General features: G+C 42.9%; 5 protein-coding genes across 6 annotated transcripts; 3 read left to right on the top strand and 2 right to left on the bottom strand.

Annotated features, from left to right (window-relative positions):
* Nucleotides 1–24: 24 nt before the first annotated feature.
* Nucleotides 25–5,217, bottom strand: RB195_001029 (uncharacterized protein; the record flags this gene model as incomplete). Of its 2 annotated transcripts, XM_064197616.1 has the most annotated exons (11): nt 459–616; nt 969–1,130; nt 1,192–1,356; nt 1,609–1,746; nt 1,812–1,961; nt 2,017–2,206; nt 3,525–3,622; nt 3,879–4,039; nt 4,094–4,171; nt 4,527–4,663; nt 5,023–5,217. In XM_064197616.1, 11 exons carry the CDS (start codon nt 5,215–5,217, stop codon nt 459–461), a joined length of 1,632 nt encoding a protein of 543 aa, XP_064053497.1. The 2 variants fall into 2 exon arrangements, with proteins under 2 accessions (XP_064053496.1, XP_064053497.1); XM_064197615.1 differs by lacking the exons at nt 3,879–4,039; nt 4,094–4,171; nt 4,527–4,663 and adding an exon at nt 25–59 and having other exon boundaries at nt 476–616; nt 4,956–5,217.
* Nucleotides 5,218–5,329: 112 nt separating this feature from the next.
* Nucleotides 5,330–6,313, top strand: RB195_001028 (uncharacterized protein; the record flags this gene model as incomplete). The annotated part of the gene is made up of 1 exon (XM_064197614.1): nt 5,330–6,313. One exon carries the CDS (start codon nt 5,330–5,332, stop codon nt 6,311–6,313), a length of 984 nt encoding a protein of 327 aa, XP_064053495.1.
* Nucleotides 6,314–6,517: 204 nt separating this feature from the next.
* RB195_001027 (uncharacterized protein) lies at nt 6,518–7,495 on the top strand (the record flags this gene model as incomplete). Its single annotated transcript, XM_064197613.1, has 1 exon — nt 6,518–7,495. One exon carries the CDS (start codon nt 6,518–6,520, stop codon nt 7,493–7,495), a length of 978 nt encoding a protein of 325 aa, XP_064053494.1.
* Nucleotides 7,496–7,507: 12 nt separating this feature from the next.
* RB195_001026 (uncharacterized protein) lies at nt 7,508–7,825 on the top strand (the record flags this gene model as incomplete). The annotated part of the gene is made up of 1 exon (XM_064197612.1): nt 7,508–7,825. The coding sequence occupies one exon, from the start codon at nt 7,508–7,510 to the stop codon at nt 7,823–7,825; it is 318 nt and encodes a 105-aa protein (XP_064053493.1).
* Nucleotides 7,826–8,086: 261 nt separating this feature from the next.
* On the bottom strand, nt 8,087–14,407 carry RB195_001025 (uncharacterized protein; the record flags this gene model as incomplete). The annotated part of the gene is made up of 9 exons (XM_064197611.1): nt 8,087–8,217; nt 8,520–8,623; nt 8,708–8,777; nt 8,892–9,053; nt 10,853–11,051; nt 11,109–11,208; nt 11,264–11,359; nt 11,413–11,589; nt 14,328–14,407. The coding sequence occupies 9 exons, from the start codon at nt 14,405–14,407 to the stop codon at nt 8,087–8,089; spliced, it is 1,119 nt and encodes a 372-aa protein (XP_064053492.1).
* Between the last annotated feature and the right edge of the window lie 1,991 nt (nt 14,408–16,398).

The following is a 16,398-nucleotide window of genomic DNA, read 5'->3' as shown; positions in this document are numbered from 1 at the left end:
TATCACAAACGTTCCATGAAGGCATCAGTTTAATGGGAAGTATTTATAAGAGATGTTGCCTGACAACATATTTTTATGAATTGAAAATAAATAAAGGATTCAACAAAAAAGTTGCACAACAAAACTACATCTGTACTGATTTGATCTGATGAAAGACTAGGTAGATTAATTCACAGGATTCAGTTGTAAAAGATGTACATATTGAAAGATACTGAAGGGAGAAAAATTGGCTGTGCTTCGATTCAACAAAAAAGTAAAGCGAGACAGCGGTCAATATTAAGAAATATTGCTCTGATTGAGCGTTTCGAGGTGACCTGTAGTTAATGGAAGGCACTAGCATACTCTCATACGTCTTATAGCGATTACACAGATGAGCGATAGAAGTCTTATTAAGCTATGAAATCTACACGAATGAATGGAATGCTAAACCTGATATTTGCTGCCACCTAAGACATTTCTCAAAGCGGGTACGAACCCTGCTCCAATTTCTCAAGGATTTCTTCATTAAGACGTTGATAGTTCCTAAGTTTCGTGTTGTAGATGTACACTTTATTCTCGGGTACATTCAATTTATATCCGAGTCGTTGAAGGTTCGTTTTCACCAATTTGAATGTACCTAAAACTAGATCAAATGAGTTTTCCACATAGAGACTTCGAAAATTTGCTCTTTTATACGAGCGACACTGAGCTGCACATTGATGAGACTGTGAGCCAAATCTAAATGTTTTACTCTAGAGAAGAGTGCTTCCAAAGTTGGTTAGAGTATTGTCTCGATGTTTATGAGGTTTTAGCAGATCATGATGCATACGTTATCCGGAATGTTGAACAAATTTGGAGACGTTAAAGCGTCTCGACCTTGCGATACGGTTTTAAATGTACAATGTTCTGCTCGCTTAATCATCTCAGAACCTCACTCATTTTCTGTAGAAAAATTTGTTTTCAGAAAAACGCGGCATATTCTGTTCCACCTGTCCTGTCCACGTCCTGGCAAAGTCGTATGAACTGTGGTAATGCGTATGGTGCCAAACTGGCAGCTAGTCGTGCGCCAATTCTCTCAACAAATTCGTCATCATCAGCCTTGTCATCACCATTTCGTACAACTGCAGCCATGCCAGCACGACCTTCTCTTTCTGCAAAGCTACTCATTACCAACACATAAATAACACACAAAAAAATCGATAAACAACCTACCGGGCACAGACACTCCATAGACAGTGGCATCTGCGACGCCTTTTTCTGGATGAAGTATAGCCTCCACTTCAGTTGTGCTCACATTCTCACCTTTCCATCGGAAAGTATCCCCGGTTCGATCTTTGAAGTACACGTATCCGAGACGATCCCAGTGGAGCAGGTCACCTGTAAACGGAAGTCACTGGACGATCAGTTAGGCTTGTATATTCAAGCAGTCATATGCACGACATCTCATAACGTGTCATACAACAAACAATGCATGAAAAAGAGCGTTGAAGAAGAAAGAAAAACTCAAAATACAAAACATTTGCACTCCAGGCGCAAGTACGTAGGAATTGCTGAAGAAAGATTTTCAAAAATATGGCCTACGAGAGCAAATCAGTGACTACCGCAGCTAGTAAGAAAATTCAAGCTCACCAGAAACAAAACAGCTATCTCCTTTGCTGAATACGTCTCTAATGATTTTTTTGTTGGTTTCTGATTGATTGAGATATCCTTCAAACTGCAACAATGGATTGTCCTTTCGTATCGTCGACACCATCGCACCGCTCTCACCTAAGCACATAATGTGTAGAAAAACTGAAAAACAAATGCCTCATTGTATCTCAACAGAGGTTAACCTGGGTTGCAAGCAATGCAGAGTCCTGACGGCGATCGGATAACATCACCAGTTTTATCGTCAACACGGATTAGACGCACTGGATGCATTTTCTTAGTTAAAGGTGAGATGGGCAGGAAGCCACACGCTCCCACGTGACCGTCAATATTAACTAGAAAAGAAAAATAATTCTAAAGTAGAAGAAATGACACGGAATAGAAAGATACCAAGATTTGACGTCCCCTCTGTTGATCCATAAACTTCGCCGATTTTCACTCGAAATCTATCCACGAATGGTTGCCAAATTTCTGCTCGAAGACCATTTCCGTACAGCAACCTCATATTGTGAATGGCTTCTTCTGGCACTACTGGTTGAGCAAGTAGGTAGCGGCAAATCTCTCCAATGTATTGGGAGGCCTAAGATTTCCAGAAATGTATAAACCATCAACTCCCCTGATTACCATTAAAAACACCATACCATTAGTTTGATGTTGTGAGGGAATCGGCGGGGAAGCTTAGAGATGGGATTGTAGATTGCGGGATCCTGGGTGGTTCCGCTCATATCTTCGTAACGATTTCAGTGAGGAAGAGATGAGCGAAGCCTTTGTACGCGCGCCGCATCCACTTGCGAGGGATCGAAGAGTAATAAGGTTTCCTCACCAGCCTCGTCAAGTGAAACAAGGGAATAGGCTGCTGAGAGGACAGGAACGTGTACATAGAAGCACGTTCTAACGTACTTCGCAGGGAATAGAACGGTTCCTACGCCGTTTTCCCACGACGATTAAGGAGGGATGAGCAGAACCACCTCCGGCGGAAGGTTTTTTCGCCGATTCGTTTATCACGTCGGATTTGTGGTATAATCCTTCACATTTCTATCGACTGAAGATTCATTTCCTGACTCTCTCACTGCGATCAACTTCATTTTACTTTACTTTATCTTTATTTTTTAAATCGTATCATTTTTATAAATGAGCATTCATGTCTGTTCTGCGTGCGCACAGTTCTAGTCGGAGGCGGGTCCCGTCTCGGATCGCTTTTTACCGTGCCTCTCACAGTCAAACAGTGTAAAAGAGACATTTCCTAATACACGCGCCCGTGTCGACAACAGCAAGATACTGTGAGTCTTTACATAATCATTCAGTATAATATAGTTGGGTCGAAACGCCCTGAAGCTCGTTACAGTTGCGCAAGGCTGCGCATGAAGCGGAGCGGTGGAGCCAGCGGTTGGGATCGAGGTGGGACTATCGCGGCCCACAGCGATGCGTTTTGCTAGCAAGCGTCCCTCTCGATTCTAACCGCTATGCTATTTCTCTATTGCCCGCGCATGAAAAGCAGTAGTTAGTTCATCTTTTGTTGTTATGTATATTATATGGTTTTATTTTTAGTTATTCTGAGGTAAAACTGAACCAAATGATCTTTTAAGTGGACTGCCAAGAACTGTGAAAGTACAGGAAAATGCTATAGGTGGCTTAGGCTTAGTATGAATTGAATGGGATAAGTTCTTTCAACCATCACAGCAACCTTCCCAGCGATTAATACTCTGTGAGATTCTATGTTGGAGGTCAAGATGGTTGTCATCCAAACATCCAAACCTTCAACATACGTATAACTCATCTCATCTCAATTGTTCTCTAAAAAGACGGCTACTCTAGGGCTTCTGACAGCAGCATGTACTATGTATAATAGCAAAAACTAGAACGGCGTGTGGTGTAAAATAAGGAGATGCATCACTTACCGTGCATTGATACTTTACACAGTCTTTCCAGAAATTGCTTGCTGAGAATTTCTTTCTAATCACACAACACGAGCCTCGACACAGAGATTGTCCAACACCTTAAAAGACATTTGGAAACGATTGGATATACTTAGTTCAGGTCGTGGTGTATCCTATTTCACAGGAGACATCGCAAATTAAAATCCCTTGTCAAAGTTGTTTAGTAGGAGACGCGACTGTCAGAACTGTGCATCTTATAAATTTTTAAAAAAATACGATCCATAGACTGAAGAAAAACATCCGAAAGCAAAATAGCAAAACATCTGGTGAACGTATGTGAACAGACTCCCACGTGCTTAGTCGCGTCAAAATGACACAAAGCAAGATCAAGTTGCGGCGGTCGCGGTGGAGCAACGCGGTTTTTAGTCGCTTGCGGATCGTCCGCGAGCGGTTTGCTGGACACTTCGCCAAAATTTTCGGCAGCGGATAGATATTTCCCGCATTTTTTCAGTTGTTTTCGTTCCCTATGTTTCTTCCTGGGGCGGGTGTAGTGTAGCGGTTAGAGGTTCCGCAGCGACAGCACGACTGACCGGAAGATCAAACCCACCCTAATAGTGCCCACAAAGCCTTTCATCCCTCCGGGGTCGACAAATTGGTACCAGACTTGTCTGCAAGGATAAAAGAACTGACTTGACACATCGGCTAGCCCCCACAAGTCATTGTATGGTTACACGTTCGTAAACCTCAAACAATTCTCAGTTGAATTAAACGTGGAGGCCCATCCCAAGTGGATTGATTAACGCCAGAAACTTTATCCTTTACTTTTATGTTTTTTTCCCCTGATTCTCCCGTTTTCTATGGTACTTCTTCCATATTTTTGTTAAGTTTGCTGTATTTGCCTTTATTATAGAGATCTATATCGTATCTGTATTGTTTTGTTCATGTTTTTCTCCTGAAATTTGGTTCAAAATTGCATTTATTTATTTGTTAGTGTTCTTTTTTTCAACCTCCACAACGGTTTACCGCCTCAGAGTGGCGTGAGGTGACACTGGGCATCGAACTGCGATGCACAGCGGAGGTTCGTCCTCCGGCAGGGTCTCCCAAGCTGAGAAGGAGTTCGACACATCCAACATTCCGACTTCTCGGAATCGGAAGCCTAGCTAAGAGTAAACCACTGCTAAGATTCACCACCGTCTTGGCAAAATGTCGCAAGGTGGTTCCCTGATCCATATAGATTGGGCGACGACCTGTGGTGAAAGCTAAGCTCGCCGTGGCATGGCTGCTCAGTTTGAAGAAAAGTCTCTTTGTCACTCCAGCATATTCACTGCCTCAGTACCCTGCACACTGGGCCTAGCCGTCTCAGACGTCGGACGGTATGGCGACCGGTGAGAGGCGATCAAATCTCAGGTTGCTCAGGACGTCATTGATTCTAGACCAAGGCGACACACGCACGACTCGCCAAAGAAACTGTCTCAGCCTGTGTACTTACAACGCGAGAACAGTTTCCACAGACGCTGACCTGCATGCCCTTCTCGGAGCTGCAGAGCGTATCAAATTTCACGTGATTGCTCTGCAGGAGACCAAGTGCAGAAGGAGCGACGTACGACGGAACCTTCTCTCCACGAATGACGGTACACTCGTCATTCGTGGAGAGAAGGTTCCGTTGCGAAATGTAGGCGGTGTTGGTTTTGTTGTGCACCCATCTGTCGTCCATCTCGTCGATTCTCACGAGATCGTGTCACCTCATCTGGCCATTCTTCGCCTCCGCCCTCTGCGCCAAAAATCCATCAGTATCATCAACTGCTACTCACCAACATCAGCAGCTGATGAATCCGAATTGGATCGCGTTTTATGAGGAGCTGGAGGAAGTAGTTCGCAACGAGAAGTCCTCCTACAAATTCGTTGTCGGAGGCTTCAACGCAAAACTAGGAAAGGCCACAGAAGAGGAACACAGAATTGGAAGATTTGGACTAGGGGATCGAAATGAGAATGGCAATCGTCTCGCCGGGCTGTTGTCCTCCGCTCGCCTCTTTCATGGGAACTCTCTTTTCATGAAAAAAGATCATCGTCGGTGGACATGGGAATCACCCAATGGCGCAACTCGTGCGGAGATCGACCACATACTCTTAAACAGGAGGTGGTGTCTACTTGACGTCTCAGTAGTACCATACTTTTGTACTGGTTCTGATCACCGTCTCCTTCGTGCGAAAATACGACTCAGCCACACGATGGAAAAGAACATCTGCTATCGGCAACGAAGTAGAAAAGAAGTCGCCTACGACGATTGCGTACTCGAGGACTCCTTGTCCCAAGGTGACTGGCACATCGAGGAGGACCCACACGTGGACTATGAGATGCTGCTCAAAGGATTACGAGCCTGTGCTGAACGTGCCTCGAAGCCGCGCACGACAAACTTGGATCGAATTTCGAAGACCACCAAGGAATTGTTGGAAAGAAGAAGGGCTTCGAGGCTTGATCCGAATGCATCGCACATTGAGCGGTTAGTAGCAAACACTAGCTGCAGAAAAGCGTTGCAGGAGGATCTTTTGAAGTACAGGCAGAAGAAGATTCTGGAAGCAGCACAAAGAAGAACGAATCTAAAGAAGTGCCGCAGGGATCTCCGTGAATATAATATTCCGCTAACAGCCTTGCTGAGCGAAGACGGGACTTCTCGTCGTGAGATGGAAATCATTACGGAGAGGTTCTACTCGAACCTTTTCCGTTCATCAACTCCTGTGTCAAGCCCGATCATCCCCACTGGCGAAACTCCACCACGGATTCTCCCTTCGAAAGTACGAGTCGCTATCTGAGCATGAAACCTGGCACAGCCCCGGACCTGATTTTATATCAGCAGACTTTCTTCGGACTGGTGGCCATCCGCTTCATGTAATCTTAGCAGCGCACATGACATCCTACCTTCAGAAAGAAAGGATCCCAGACCAGTGGAAGACCTCGCGAACCGTTCTTATCCATAAGAAAGGTGACCGAGAGGACCTTCGGAACTACCGTCCGATATGCTTCTGAGCGTGTTATACAAAGTATTCACCAAGATCATCCTCACGCGCATATCTAGGACGCTGGGTGAAGCTCAGCCTCAAAAACAAGCTGGATTCCGCCAGGGCTTCAGCTGCTTGGACCACATCCAGACCGTGTCGAGGGTCATAGGGGTTTGCCAGGAATACCGCCAGCTCCTTGTTCTAACCTTCGTCGACTATGAGAACGCCTTTGACAGCGTAGAAACGAATTCAATACTGTCAGCGCTGGTCGATCAAGGTGTGGGCGCGTCGTATGTGAGGACATTAGCCAATTGCTACGATCAATGCACGACTAGAATACAGCTTTTCCACCGCCCTCTCACCATACCCATTGGGAAGGGGATACGACAAGGCGATACTATATCGCCGAAGCTGCTCACGGCTGGGTTGCAATGGATAATGAAATCACTATCCTGGGAAGAAAGGGGCATACGTGTTGATGGAAGATTTCTTTCGAGCCTTTGTTTCGCGGACAACATCGTTCTCTTTTCGAGCAGTACCAATGAAGCAAAAACTATGCTCAACGAATTGAACGAAGCAGTGAAGAGAATAGGACTACGAATAAACAGAAAGAAGACACAGTTCATGAAGAACGCCCAGTGCGAGGACGGAGGAGTACAACTTGGAGGCTCCCAAATCGTGGAAACTCCGTCATACGTATACCTCGGACGTTCTTTGAACATGGAAAACGACTTGAAGGAAGAACTGAATAGAAGAATGAGAGCAGCATGGGCAGCACTCGCAGCCGTCAGGGAAGCTACGGACCAACTGACGGACCAAGATCTTCGTGCCCATCTGTTCGACTCGACAGTCCTTCCAGCGCTCTGTTACGCAGCGAAGACGTGGGCAGACACCGCGGCCACGTCTAGGAAGCTACTTACTACCCACAGAGCCCTTGAGAGATGTCTCCTGAAGTTTAACCTGCGCACAGGTCACCTTGCCGGTCTTCGTAGCTGAAACTTAAGAAGAATGTCCCGTCTTCGCGACCCAGCGGAATATGTATCGAAAGCAAAACATAGATGGGCCGGTCACATCATGAGAAGAATCGACGATAGATGGACTAAAAGAACGCTAGAATGTATCTCAAGGGACTCTAAACGCCCCCGAGGGAGACCGCCAACGAGATGGGGTGACGTGTTCGCTGCACGGATGGACCAGCTGAGAGCTCAGCTGGATACGGCTCAAGAACCTCGTCAACGTCACTCACGAAGCTTGAGAACATCTTGGATGACAATGGCGAGGGAACGAAACGAGTGGAAGAGATGCTGGGGCCCGCACGTCCAGTGAAGGCGAGCCATCTAAGTATCTAAGTAAGTAAGTTCTTTTTTTTTGTTTTTTTTTGCCTATTTTCCCTCCCTCACAAACAACAAAAGACATTAACATGAAAATAAATACGTTAACAAAAAATAACTTATATACAATATAAATCTCTATAACAAAAGCAAATATAACAAAAATATGAAAAAAACTTAAAAGACAAAAAAACCAGAAAGAAAAGCAAAAAGAGTGAAAACAACCAAAAGTAGGCTAATTTCGGTCCGGAGGACGTTACTTTACGTAGCTTTGGCAAATTGCCAAGAAAACCGCTCGGAGCCCGCCTGTGAGGAGTCGAAAAACTCGTTGCTCCAGCGCGTTAAAAACCAGGTTAATACTTTCATCTTGGACAAGTCGTGATAAGACTAAATACATGTGATCAGGACATTTTGAAGGCAGGTGGCACAACCGTAATAAAAGTCACTTCTTTCATAAAAAAAAAGAAGAAAAGGGAAGAAAAAGGAGCTTGCAGAAGTAATTTTTTTTGCTAGACGCGTTCTTTAGCTGAATCATATCCTAGCGGCTAAAAACGGCTACACTTAGAAAAATCTCGACTGCAATCACTTTTTAAGTCCGTCCTTCTATTTCCACTACTCGATTGATATATTATATATGAGATGTAGAGAGACATGAAAGTATACGATTCTGTCTCCTTCAGTAAACTCACCAAGAATCCCAGCAGCGGTGTGATAAATCGGCATTGAGACATAAATTCTATCTGAAGGGTAGATACCAAATGATTTTGCAGCGCCCATCACCATGGAATAGTATCTGAAAGGCAAACATTGTGGTGACGAGATAACTCAGTTGCTCATTACATTACTCATTCAGCAACTAATATAATATCTTGTCTACCTAAAATGCTTCATTACGGCAGCTTTGGGGAGTCCGGTTGTTCCGCTTGTATAGATGTAGCAAAGGATGCCTGGAAAGAGGGAGGCAAGAGGTCTTTTTTTCTGAGTAGTGGAAAGAATTGCGCATAAATTCCTAGTGTGGAAAGAATAGTAATGAATGTGGGTTGGTTACTACAAAAAAGCACTTTTGAAGTCGATAACGTCCAGTCGTCTTGGTTCTACTGTTCGTTGACTTTGCAATTTTTCAGTAAGCAGCGTGAACCGATTTCCATCTTCTTCCTCTCCAATGACATAAAGATCCATACCATCGGAAGAGAGGAGCTCGGAATCTATAGCTTCATCCAGAGCTGAAATAAAAGGCAGCAGTAATGAAACATAGGACTTTCGGTCAAGAAAATTTTAGCAGCTCCTACTTAAACTTGCGCGTGATAAACGTACATTATACGTGAAAATTTCCAGCTAATAATTTTGCCAAAATAAATGTCTTGACTTTAAGAAACCCTTATTCCCCTCAGGCGCCACAATCAGATTTTGATTTTGTGGTCGCAGTCAAAGCATCGTGCATACGCGATAAATCGTACGCATACATAAACTCACAAATTTGTTAGGATTGAGTGAAAAAAGAGAATCTCTTTTGACCGGTTAATACCATTTTTTTTAAAATAAATTGACTATTTAATGAGAAAACTATACTAATAGCGGCGATTCTTTGTCAGGAACGAGGACAATGGGACTGAGGGTATGGCGCAGTCGGTTAAAAGTTCGTTGTAGCCACACGATCGATGGATAGAAACCGCCCTATTGCAAACCAAGCCTTTCATCCCACTGGGGTCGACAAATTGGTACCAAACCTATCTGGAAGGATAAAACACTGACTTGGTTATTGGTTGGCCCTCGCAAGTCACTTTATAAGCTAACACACGTTCGAAAACCTCCACGATTAGTTGGAATAAAACGCATTGGCGCATCCCAAGTGGATTGATGCGCCAGTGACTTTGTCCTTTTATTTTTCAATGCACAAAGTTTTAGAGATCATTCTGTGTCGGCTTATCAAACATCGCAAAGGAACTACCCGCGATCAACAAGACGGCTTTCGTCTTGGTCGACCCACGATCGACCAGGTGTTTATCGTTGCTGAATGAGCAAAATGAGGCAACATTTGGAAACCAGGACACATCTTTTTTCCAAAAAGCTCAGGTAGAGGCTAGCTTATTTCAGAAGCTTACTGTTCAAAGGTATATAAGAGCGCCGCGCTTCTGTTGTCCCAGCGTTGTAATTCAAGTGGATCGATGTCATACCCGGGTAATTTTCTTTTACAAGTGGAAGAAACACCATTCAACATCTCAGACCGCCGCCAACATAAACGAGATGTTGGGCAGGAAAACGGCTATCCACACTACCGTCTACAACTGCTCAGTAAGGAGAAGAAGAACCCAGAAAATTCTCTTTCGGTGACTTCCCACGCGGGACATTCGTGGCGACGAACCTGCGGGTGTTGCTGTGGTGGAAGCTGCTGCCCGCAAACAAGTCAGTCGACGCCAAAGTCTGCACACTTTAGCTCCGCAACTTGGCCGCCGCAATCCGGAAAAGCGGTCGACATCTACCGCCGCTCACCTCATAAACAATAGCGCGCCATAGATCCTAGGTTGGGAAACATTCCCCTAACCACCGCGTTTCCCAATCCTGTTATCCCCATCATATTACCACTTATTCTGTGCCCTTAAGCATTCCAGAAGCAGAGGCAAGAGCTGTTCAGTTTTTTCACTGGTCTCAAATCCGCTTTTGGGTTGTTCCTTGACCCACAGCGGATACATCGACGGATGACCATCAAAGTATGACGGAGAAACTATGGAATTGTAACGGATTTGAGTGTTCAAAAAAATAAGTGTAAAATCAAGCTAGAAAAGTGGCCTAAGTACTTCGCTTTACACACTCTGAAGAAGGCGGCCCAAAACGATTGTCAATGTAGGGACCGTTAACTATTTGTCCTTGCCTCATTCAAAACAAAAAATAAGCCGCGTCAATTGAGTAAAAAGATGTTTTTTAGTCTGGAAATCACTTCCGTTGAACTATCAACAACAACATCAACAAGGTTGCTACACTATTTCCTGACACGCTGACGGAACCCTCAATAAAGGAAACTAACCATGTCTGAGTAGTCGGGTGGTGATGATGGCCTTGGCGCGGCTTGTCTGAATACAATGCGCAAGTGGTTCACGTTTGAGGTTACAGTTGATCCATGCTGTCGCCACGCCGATCTTCGCCAATCCCATCCACGCTGCGACAAAATCCACTGAATTCTCCATAAAAAGCGCCACCACATCGCCAGCACGACATCCTTGACCCTAAAAACGGTTACATAATTGCAGAGGAAGTCATGTCGCTGCTCATGTCGCTCACACCTGGAAGAAATTTGCATATCGATTGCATTCCTTGTTGAAAGCTGCGAAAGTGAACGATCGTCCAGTTTCAATGTCTATCATTGCTGTTTTGTGATGGTTTCTGCAAGGAATTCAAGAAGTGTGACGAAAATCGCAAGAACTCGTGAAAGACACACTTTTTAACGACTTCAAGGAAGATCTCATGGAGCCCTCGGTTTTCTCGCAATTTCTTCCACAGATCATACTTAATATTTAAAATCAGATACAGCCCACTGAAATGAATTAAAATCAAGATGATTAGACGATAATAAGGGACCTCGCCTACCTCAGGTCGCGATTCAGTGTCAAATAGGAACGATATATGAAGTCCCCGTAGACGATAGCAATATATACAGATAACACAATGCCTAACACAACTCCAATGGAGAGATTTTTGAAGAAAACTGCGGTGACGATCAGTATCAGTGTCACCAGCTCTTCGAGCTTCAAACTCGGAAGAAGACTAAAAATTTCAAAGAATTAGTCACTTTATATTTGAACAATTCAAGATTTTTCCCTTACTCCAACCATTTCCTTAAACAAATGGATCTTTTGACCAATTGTCTGCTCAAGGACATTGGGCGAAGGTAGGAAGAATAAAAGAATAGCGCAATGATTGTGGAAGACAACAGAAAGAAGACTGCTCGCTTGTTCTCACAACATTTTCAGGTTGTTTTTAGTTTAAAGTTCTTCTCTCATTTCGTCTCACTAAGATGATCAATGTATGAAAACTGTTTGTTTTTGCAGCGTCAGTACAATTACTGTAATCGCTCTGTTAGAAGTTAATCGCTATCGATAAGTGATGTCTACGGCATTTTTTTTCCATATTTGCTCAAGATCTCACGCAATCCCATTCTTGATTCTCATTCTCGACTTTCCATTGAACTAACAGATTATAAGATAGCAGCGCTTCATCTCAGCTATTATTCACAGACGTAACACGAACCCACTACCGTATTCGCCTCAAATTTCCACACCTTCAACCTGACTTAATCACTCCATCAAATCTCTGTGGCTGTTGAAAACTTGATCAATGAATTGGAATTGTCAACTGCGCTGATCATTTCCTTCGCAAAACTCGTCCAATTGTTTGTTGACGACCAGTGCAATTACGATAGCGAACGCTATGTGGCTGCAGTTGGGTGAGATGTTCTAGAGGACAGCAACCGGATAATTTCACCGTGCACCGAAGGACACCGATGCCGAAATTCATTAGTGGATCAATTTCGCTGCATTTTTGTGCACTCCTCCTCATACATGGCTTACATCTAGCTGGGACTTAACATCATCATATATAAAATTTCCTACTATTCCTATTTATGCCTATTTTCTATTTAGGACTATCATCACCGCATACGTGATTTGCAGTATCAATTAATGCAAATAAATTTCTTAGATAGTAGATAATCCTGTACTATTTTGATTACTTCGAAATTTTGCTTCATTGAATTAAAGTTAAAGTTAAAGTTTCTGGCGTCAATCAATCCACTTAGGATGCGCCGCCACGTTCACTTCAATTCAGAATCGTTTGAGGTTTACGATCGTGTAACTGGTCTAAGCAATGACTTGCGGTGGTTAGCCGATGTGTCAAGTCAGTGCTTTTATCCTCCCAGACAAGTCTGGTACCAATTTATGGCCCCTCGGAGGATGAAAGGCTTTGAGAGCACCAGGGCAGGTTCGAACCTCCGATCGATCGTGCGGGAAGCGGAACCTTTAACCGCTACACTACACCTGCCCCATCCTCATTGTATAAACTGAGATAATCTGGTTTCTATTTTCATTCATCTCATTTCTAGGTTTGTGATAGGTGTTTCGCGTTCCTAAATCCAGACTACTACAGGAGAGAACCCAAATCGAAAACCTTTCTGAACGCTGTCATTGAGCACCAACATAGATTTCTGAGGGGTGAAGAACTCAAAGGCATTACCACACGAATCTAAGGTGGTGCAGATTTCAGGTGGAATATTCTTATAAAGGATAGTAGATTATGGAGAGAGGGGTGATTCCGTCCATTTCTTCCTAATTGCCGTAAAAAAACGGCTCGGAAAATACGGCTTCATTCGTTCTGGCGCACCATTTTCTACAAGGAGTTCGACTGGAGCACGCCAGCCCTGTGCGGCGCCGCATCTTCCGGGCCGTTTTTTACGGCAATTAAGAAGAAATGGACGGAATCACCCCCTTCTCCATAATCTACTATCCCTTATAAGAATACTCCACCTGAAATCTGCACCACCTTAGATCCGTGGAGTAATGCCTTTAATGTTAATGTACTCGCAGGCATCCCTAAACCAACACCTAATTCTCCAGAACTTCTGCAATAACAGTGACCTAGAGAACCTTTCTGGGCGAAGAAACAGGATCTTCACTAAGTTATGTGCATCCCACTTCAAATGCAAATTATGTCCAAACAGTATTCTTGTTTAAGATAGCGTAGCACATAAAAAAATAAAGGGGTTAAAAAGGAAATGAAACCCTCATGGTGAAAATAGACATTTTCACATCTGCAAAGAAGTGAGGTCGCCCTTCGACGTCTGAGCATCGGCTCAGTGCGGAATTCCCATGATTCAGGTATTGGTAGCGTAGTTGATGAACTATTATGTCCCCATAAAGTTTCAAAATTTTTGCCAAACAGCGTATCCTAACCTAAGTAAGTAAAAAAGTTAAAGCTAAACAAAATTGCGCACCCACTATAAGATTATCCCATAATTTGCATCCCAAAATCTATACCCGGCGAATTAAACGGTTGAAAACAGAATGTTTATGGCCGAGGAAAATAGGCCTGAAAAAAAAGTTAATTCTGAGAAGTAATTCGGAACATGTGTTGTAGGTTTCCATTTGGAACTAAAAGACACTGAGTCTTTTTAGGCTTTCGCATGCGAAGCAAAATATCGACAATATTAGCAACATTCACTCTAAAGGTGATAAGTCTGTATTACTGGAGGGGGTTCTTCAACAGGAAGACAACGTTCCAACCATGTATTGGGTATTCAAGACTCTTCCCAAGGTTATGGAATAATATGCTGAGCAAGATTGTGGTTCCAGTTCCTTAGATTAAGAGAAGATTGGGAAATCACACCAAAGGCACAACGAAATGGGTAAAGAAGAAGAAAAACAGAGAAACAGAATGCTAAGAAAGAAAACCGAAAGAAGAGAAGAAGTTAGAAAAATCTGAAATGTAAAAATCAAACCAAAATCACTCACTTTGCCGACTTTTCCAAAATACCGACATCGTCAGCATAACGTCGGGATTGAGATCCTGGCGAGGCGGCCAAAGTCGCCATGCCACAAAGACGTGCCACCGATCAGCAGTAGCACGTAAGCGACGAGATTCTACTGAGATTAGTAGCCGAAAAGTTGCAACACACAACAACGGTTGGATATGCACTTCACAAGGCGTCGAGACCTAGAAAACTTTCGATTTCAAGTGATCGAGAGCGAAATTTGGGGCGAATCACCACGACCGTAGCGTTGCCGTCGAGCCATAGGAAATGATTCGGCCGAGAAATCGTCAGTGCATTCGAAAAAGTGAAAACAAGCATTACAACTCAAATCAACTCATTCGACTTTCGAAAACAGGGCTGTTCAAGTTAACGGGTTGTAAAATATAAAATCATCATGGATAACTACATATACGTCTCAAAGCTTCCTCTAAGATACTTAAGGATACAGCGTGAACGATTACAATCGTTTAAGGTTTATCCGCCGTTCACGAACTTTCCTTAAAATTTGAACCTTTCAGAATGAACAAAACAATTAACCATTGGAATTGAAACTAAAGCAAAGAGAAAGAGAGCACATCTCGCAGGCGACAAACCAAAAACCGGGAAAAGAGAGTCGAAATGTTGGCATTTCCTATCACATTGATTATAAGCGAAATGAAGAAGCAGTTATGTAAGCAAAAGGTGATAATGTAAAATTTTTATTTTATTTTATCCCATTTATCTTTAAAACTTTAAAATAAAAATAATAATGTAAAAGGTTGGAAATTTAGACTTTAAACAAAAAAAAAACAGAATGATATGACAGATGATAACAAAAACTTTCAATTTTAATATTTAAAAGTATTCAAAATTAATCTATATATATGTTTTATTATATTTCAATTTATATGGTTATGATATGATTGCGAATTTCCGTTTGATCAAATATACATAGCATTTACACCAACTGTTTGTAATAATAGAGCAGAAAGACAAAAATTAACTATGCACATACGGACTAATTAAATTCGTGGATATAATAGGTTTCTGAAGTTTCTACGCTGAATATCTGCAATATTGAGCCCAAAAAAATGAGAACCATTTCAGCACTCGAAGAGCATAGATCTAATTTTTTTTTCAGATTTTCAGCAAACGTGCAAAATGTGTTCACAAAAAAGTTCGATTTCTCAAATGAAATTCTTTGAGAGATATCACTGTCGCGTTCCGTCTGCTAAGTCCTTTTCAGTCACGTTGTTAGCAGAGATAGAGGGACGTAAAGTCATTTATGCGCGTAATTGAAAGAGCACTTTTTCAAGATATTTTTATTTTCTATTTTTTTTACTATTTACCATTTACTAAGAACAGCGACAGTTACGGTAATTATATTATTTCTCAATAATATAATTACCGGGGCGGGTGTGGTGTAGCGGCTAGAGGTTCCGCTTCCTGCACGATCGATCGGAGGGTCGAATCCGCCCTAGTGCTCACCAAGCCTTTCATCCCTCCGGGGTCGATAAATTGGTACCAGACTTGTCTGGAGGATGAAAGCACTGACTTGACACATCGCCCAGCCACCGCAAGTCATTGCCTAGACCAGTTACACGATCGTAAACCTCAAACGATTCTGAATTGAAGTGAACGTGGGGGCGTGTCCCAAGCGGTTTGATCAACGCCAGAAACTTTATCCTTAACTTTAATATAATTGCCGTAATTGTCGCTGTTCTTCGGCCATTAAATCATCAAATCTTAGTATGTAGAATGAAGACCTTTTTTAGGTCAAAGAAAAACTGAAGCTAGGATAAGTGAGAAAGACATTATTTTCTAGAATAAAGACATTATTTTCTAGAATACAGTACTAGTAGCGTATACGCAAGGCGTAATGCAACGTTTGCAAGAAATTTAAAGAATTTGTGCATGCGAATGAAGGTTGCGAAGTACAGTACAATCCTGATTTTTGCAAAAAAAAACTGCAAAAAGTATCGACGAACAGAAGCTATGGCAACGTTCGAAGTCACTACAACTTCCTTTCGAAGTCTTGCGGAATTAGGAAGAACAGGTCCACAGCGAACATT

Source organism: Necator americanus, chromosome IV, assembly GCF_031761385.1.
Source record: "Necator americanus strain Aroian chromosome IV, whole genome shotgun sequence".
NCBI lineage: Eukaryota > Metazoa > Nematoda > Chromadorea > Rhabditida > Ancylostomatidae > Necator > Necator americanus.
The sequence above is the reverse complement of the archived record's forward strand: the minus strand, read 5'-3'. Positions and strand labels throughout refer to the sequence as shown.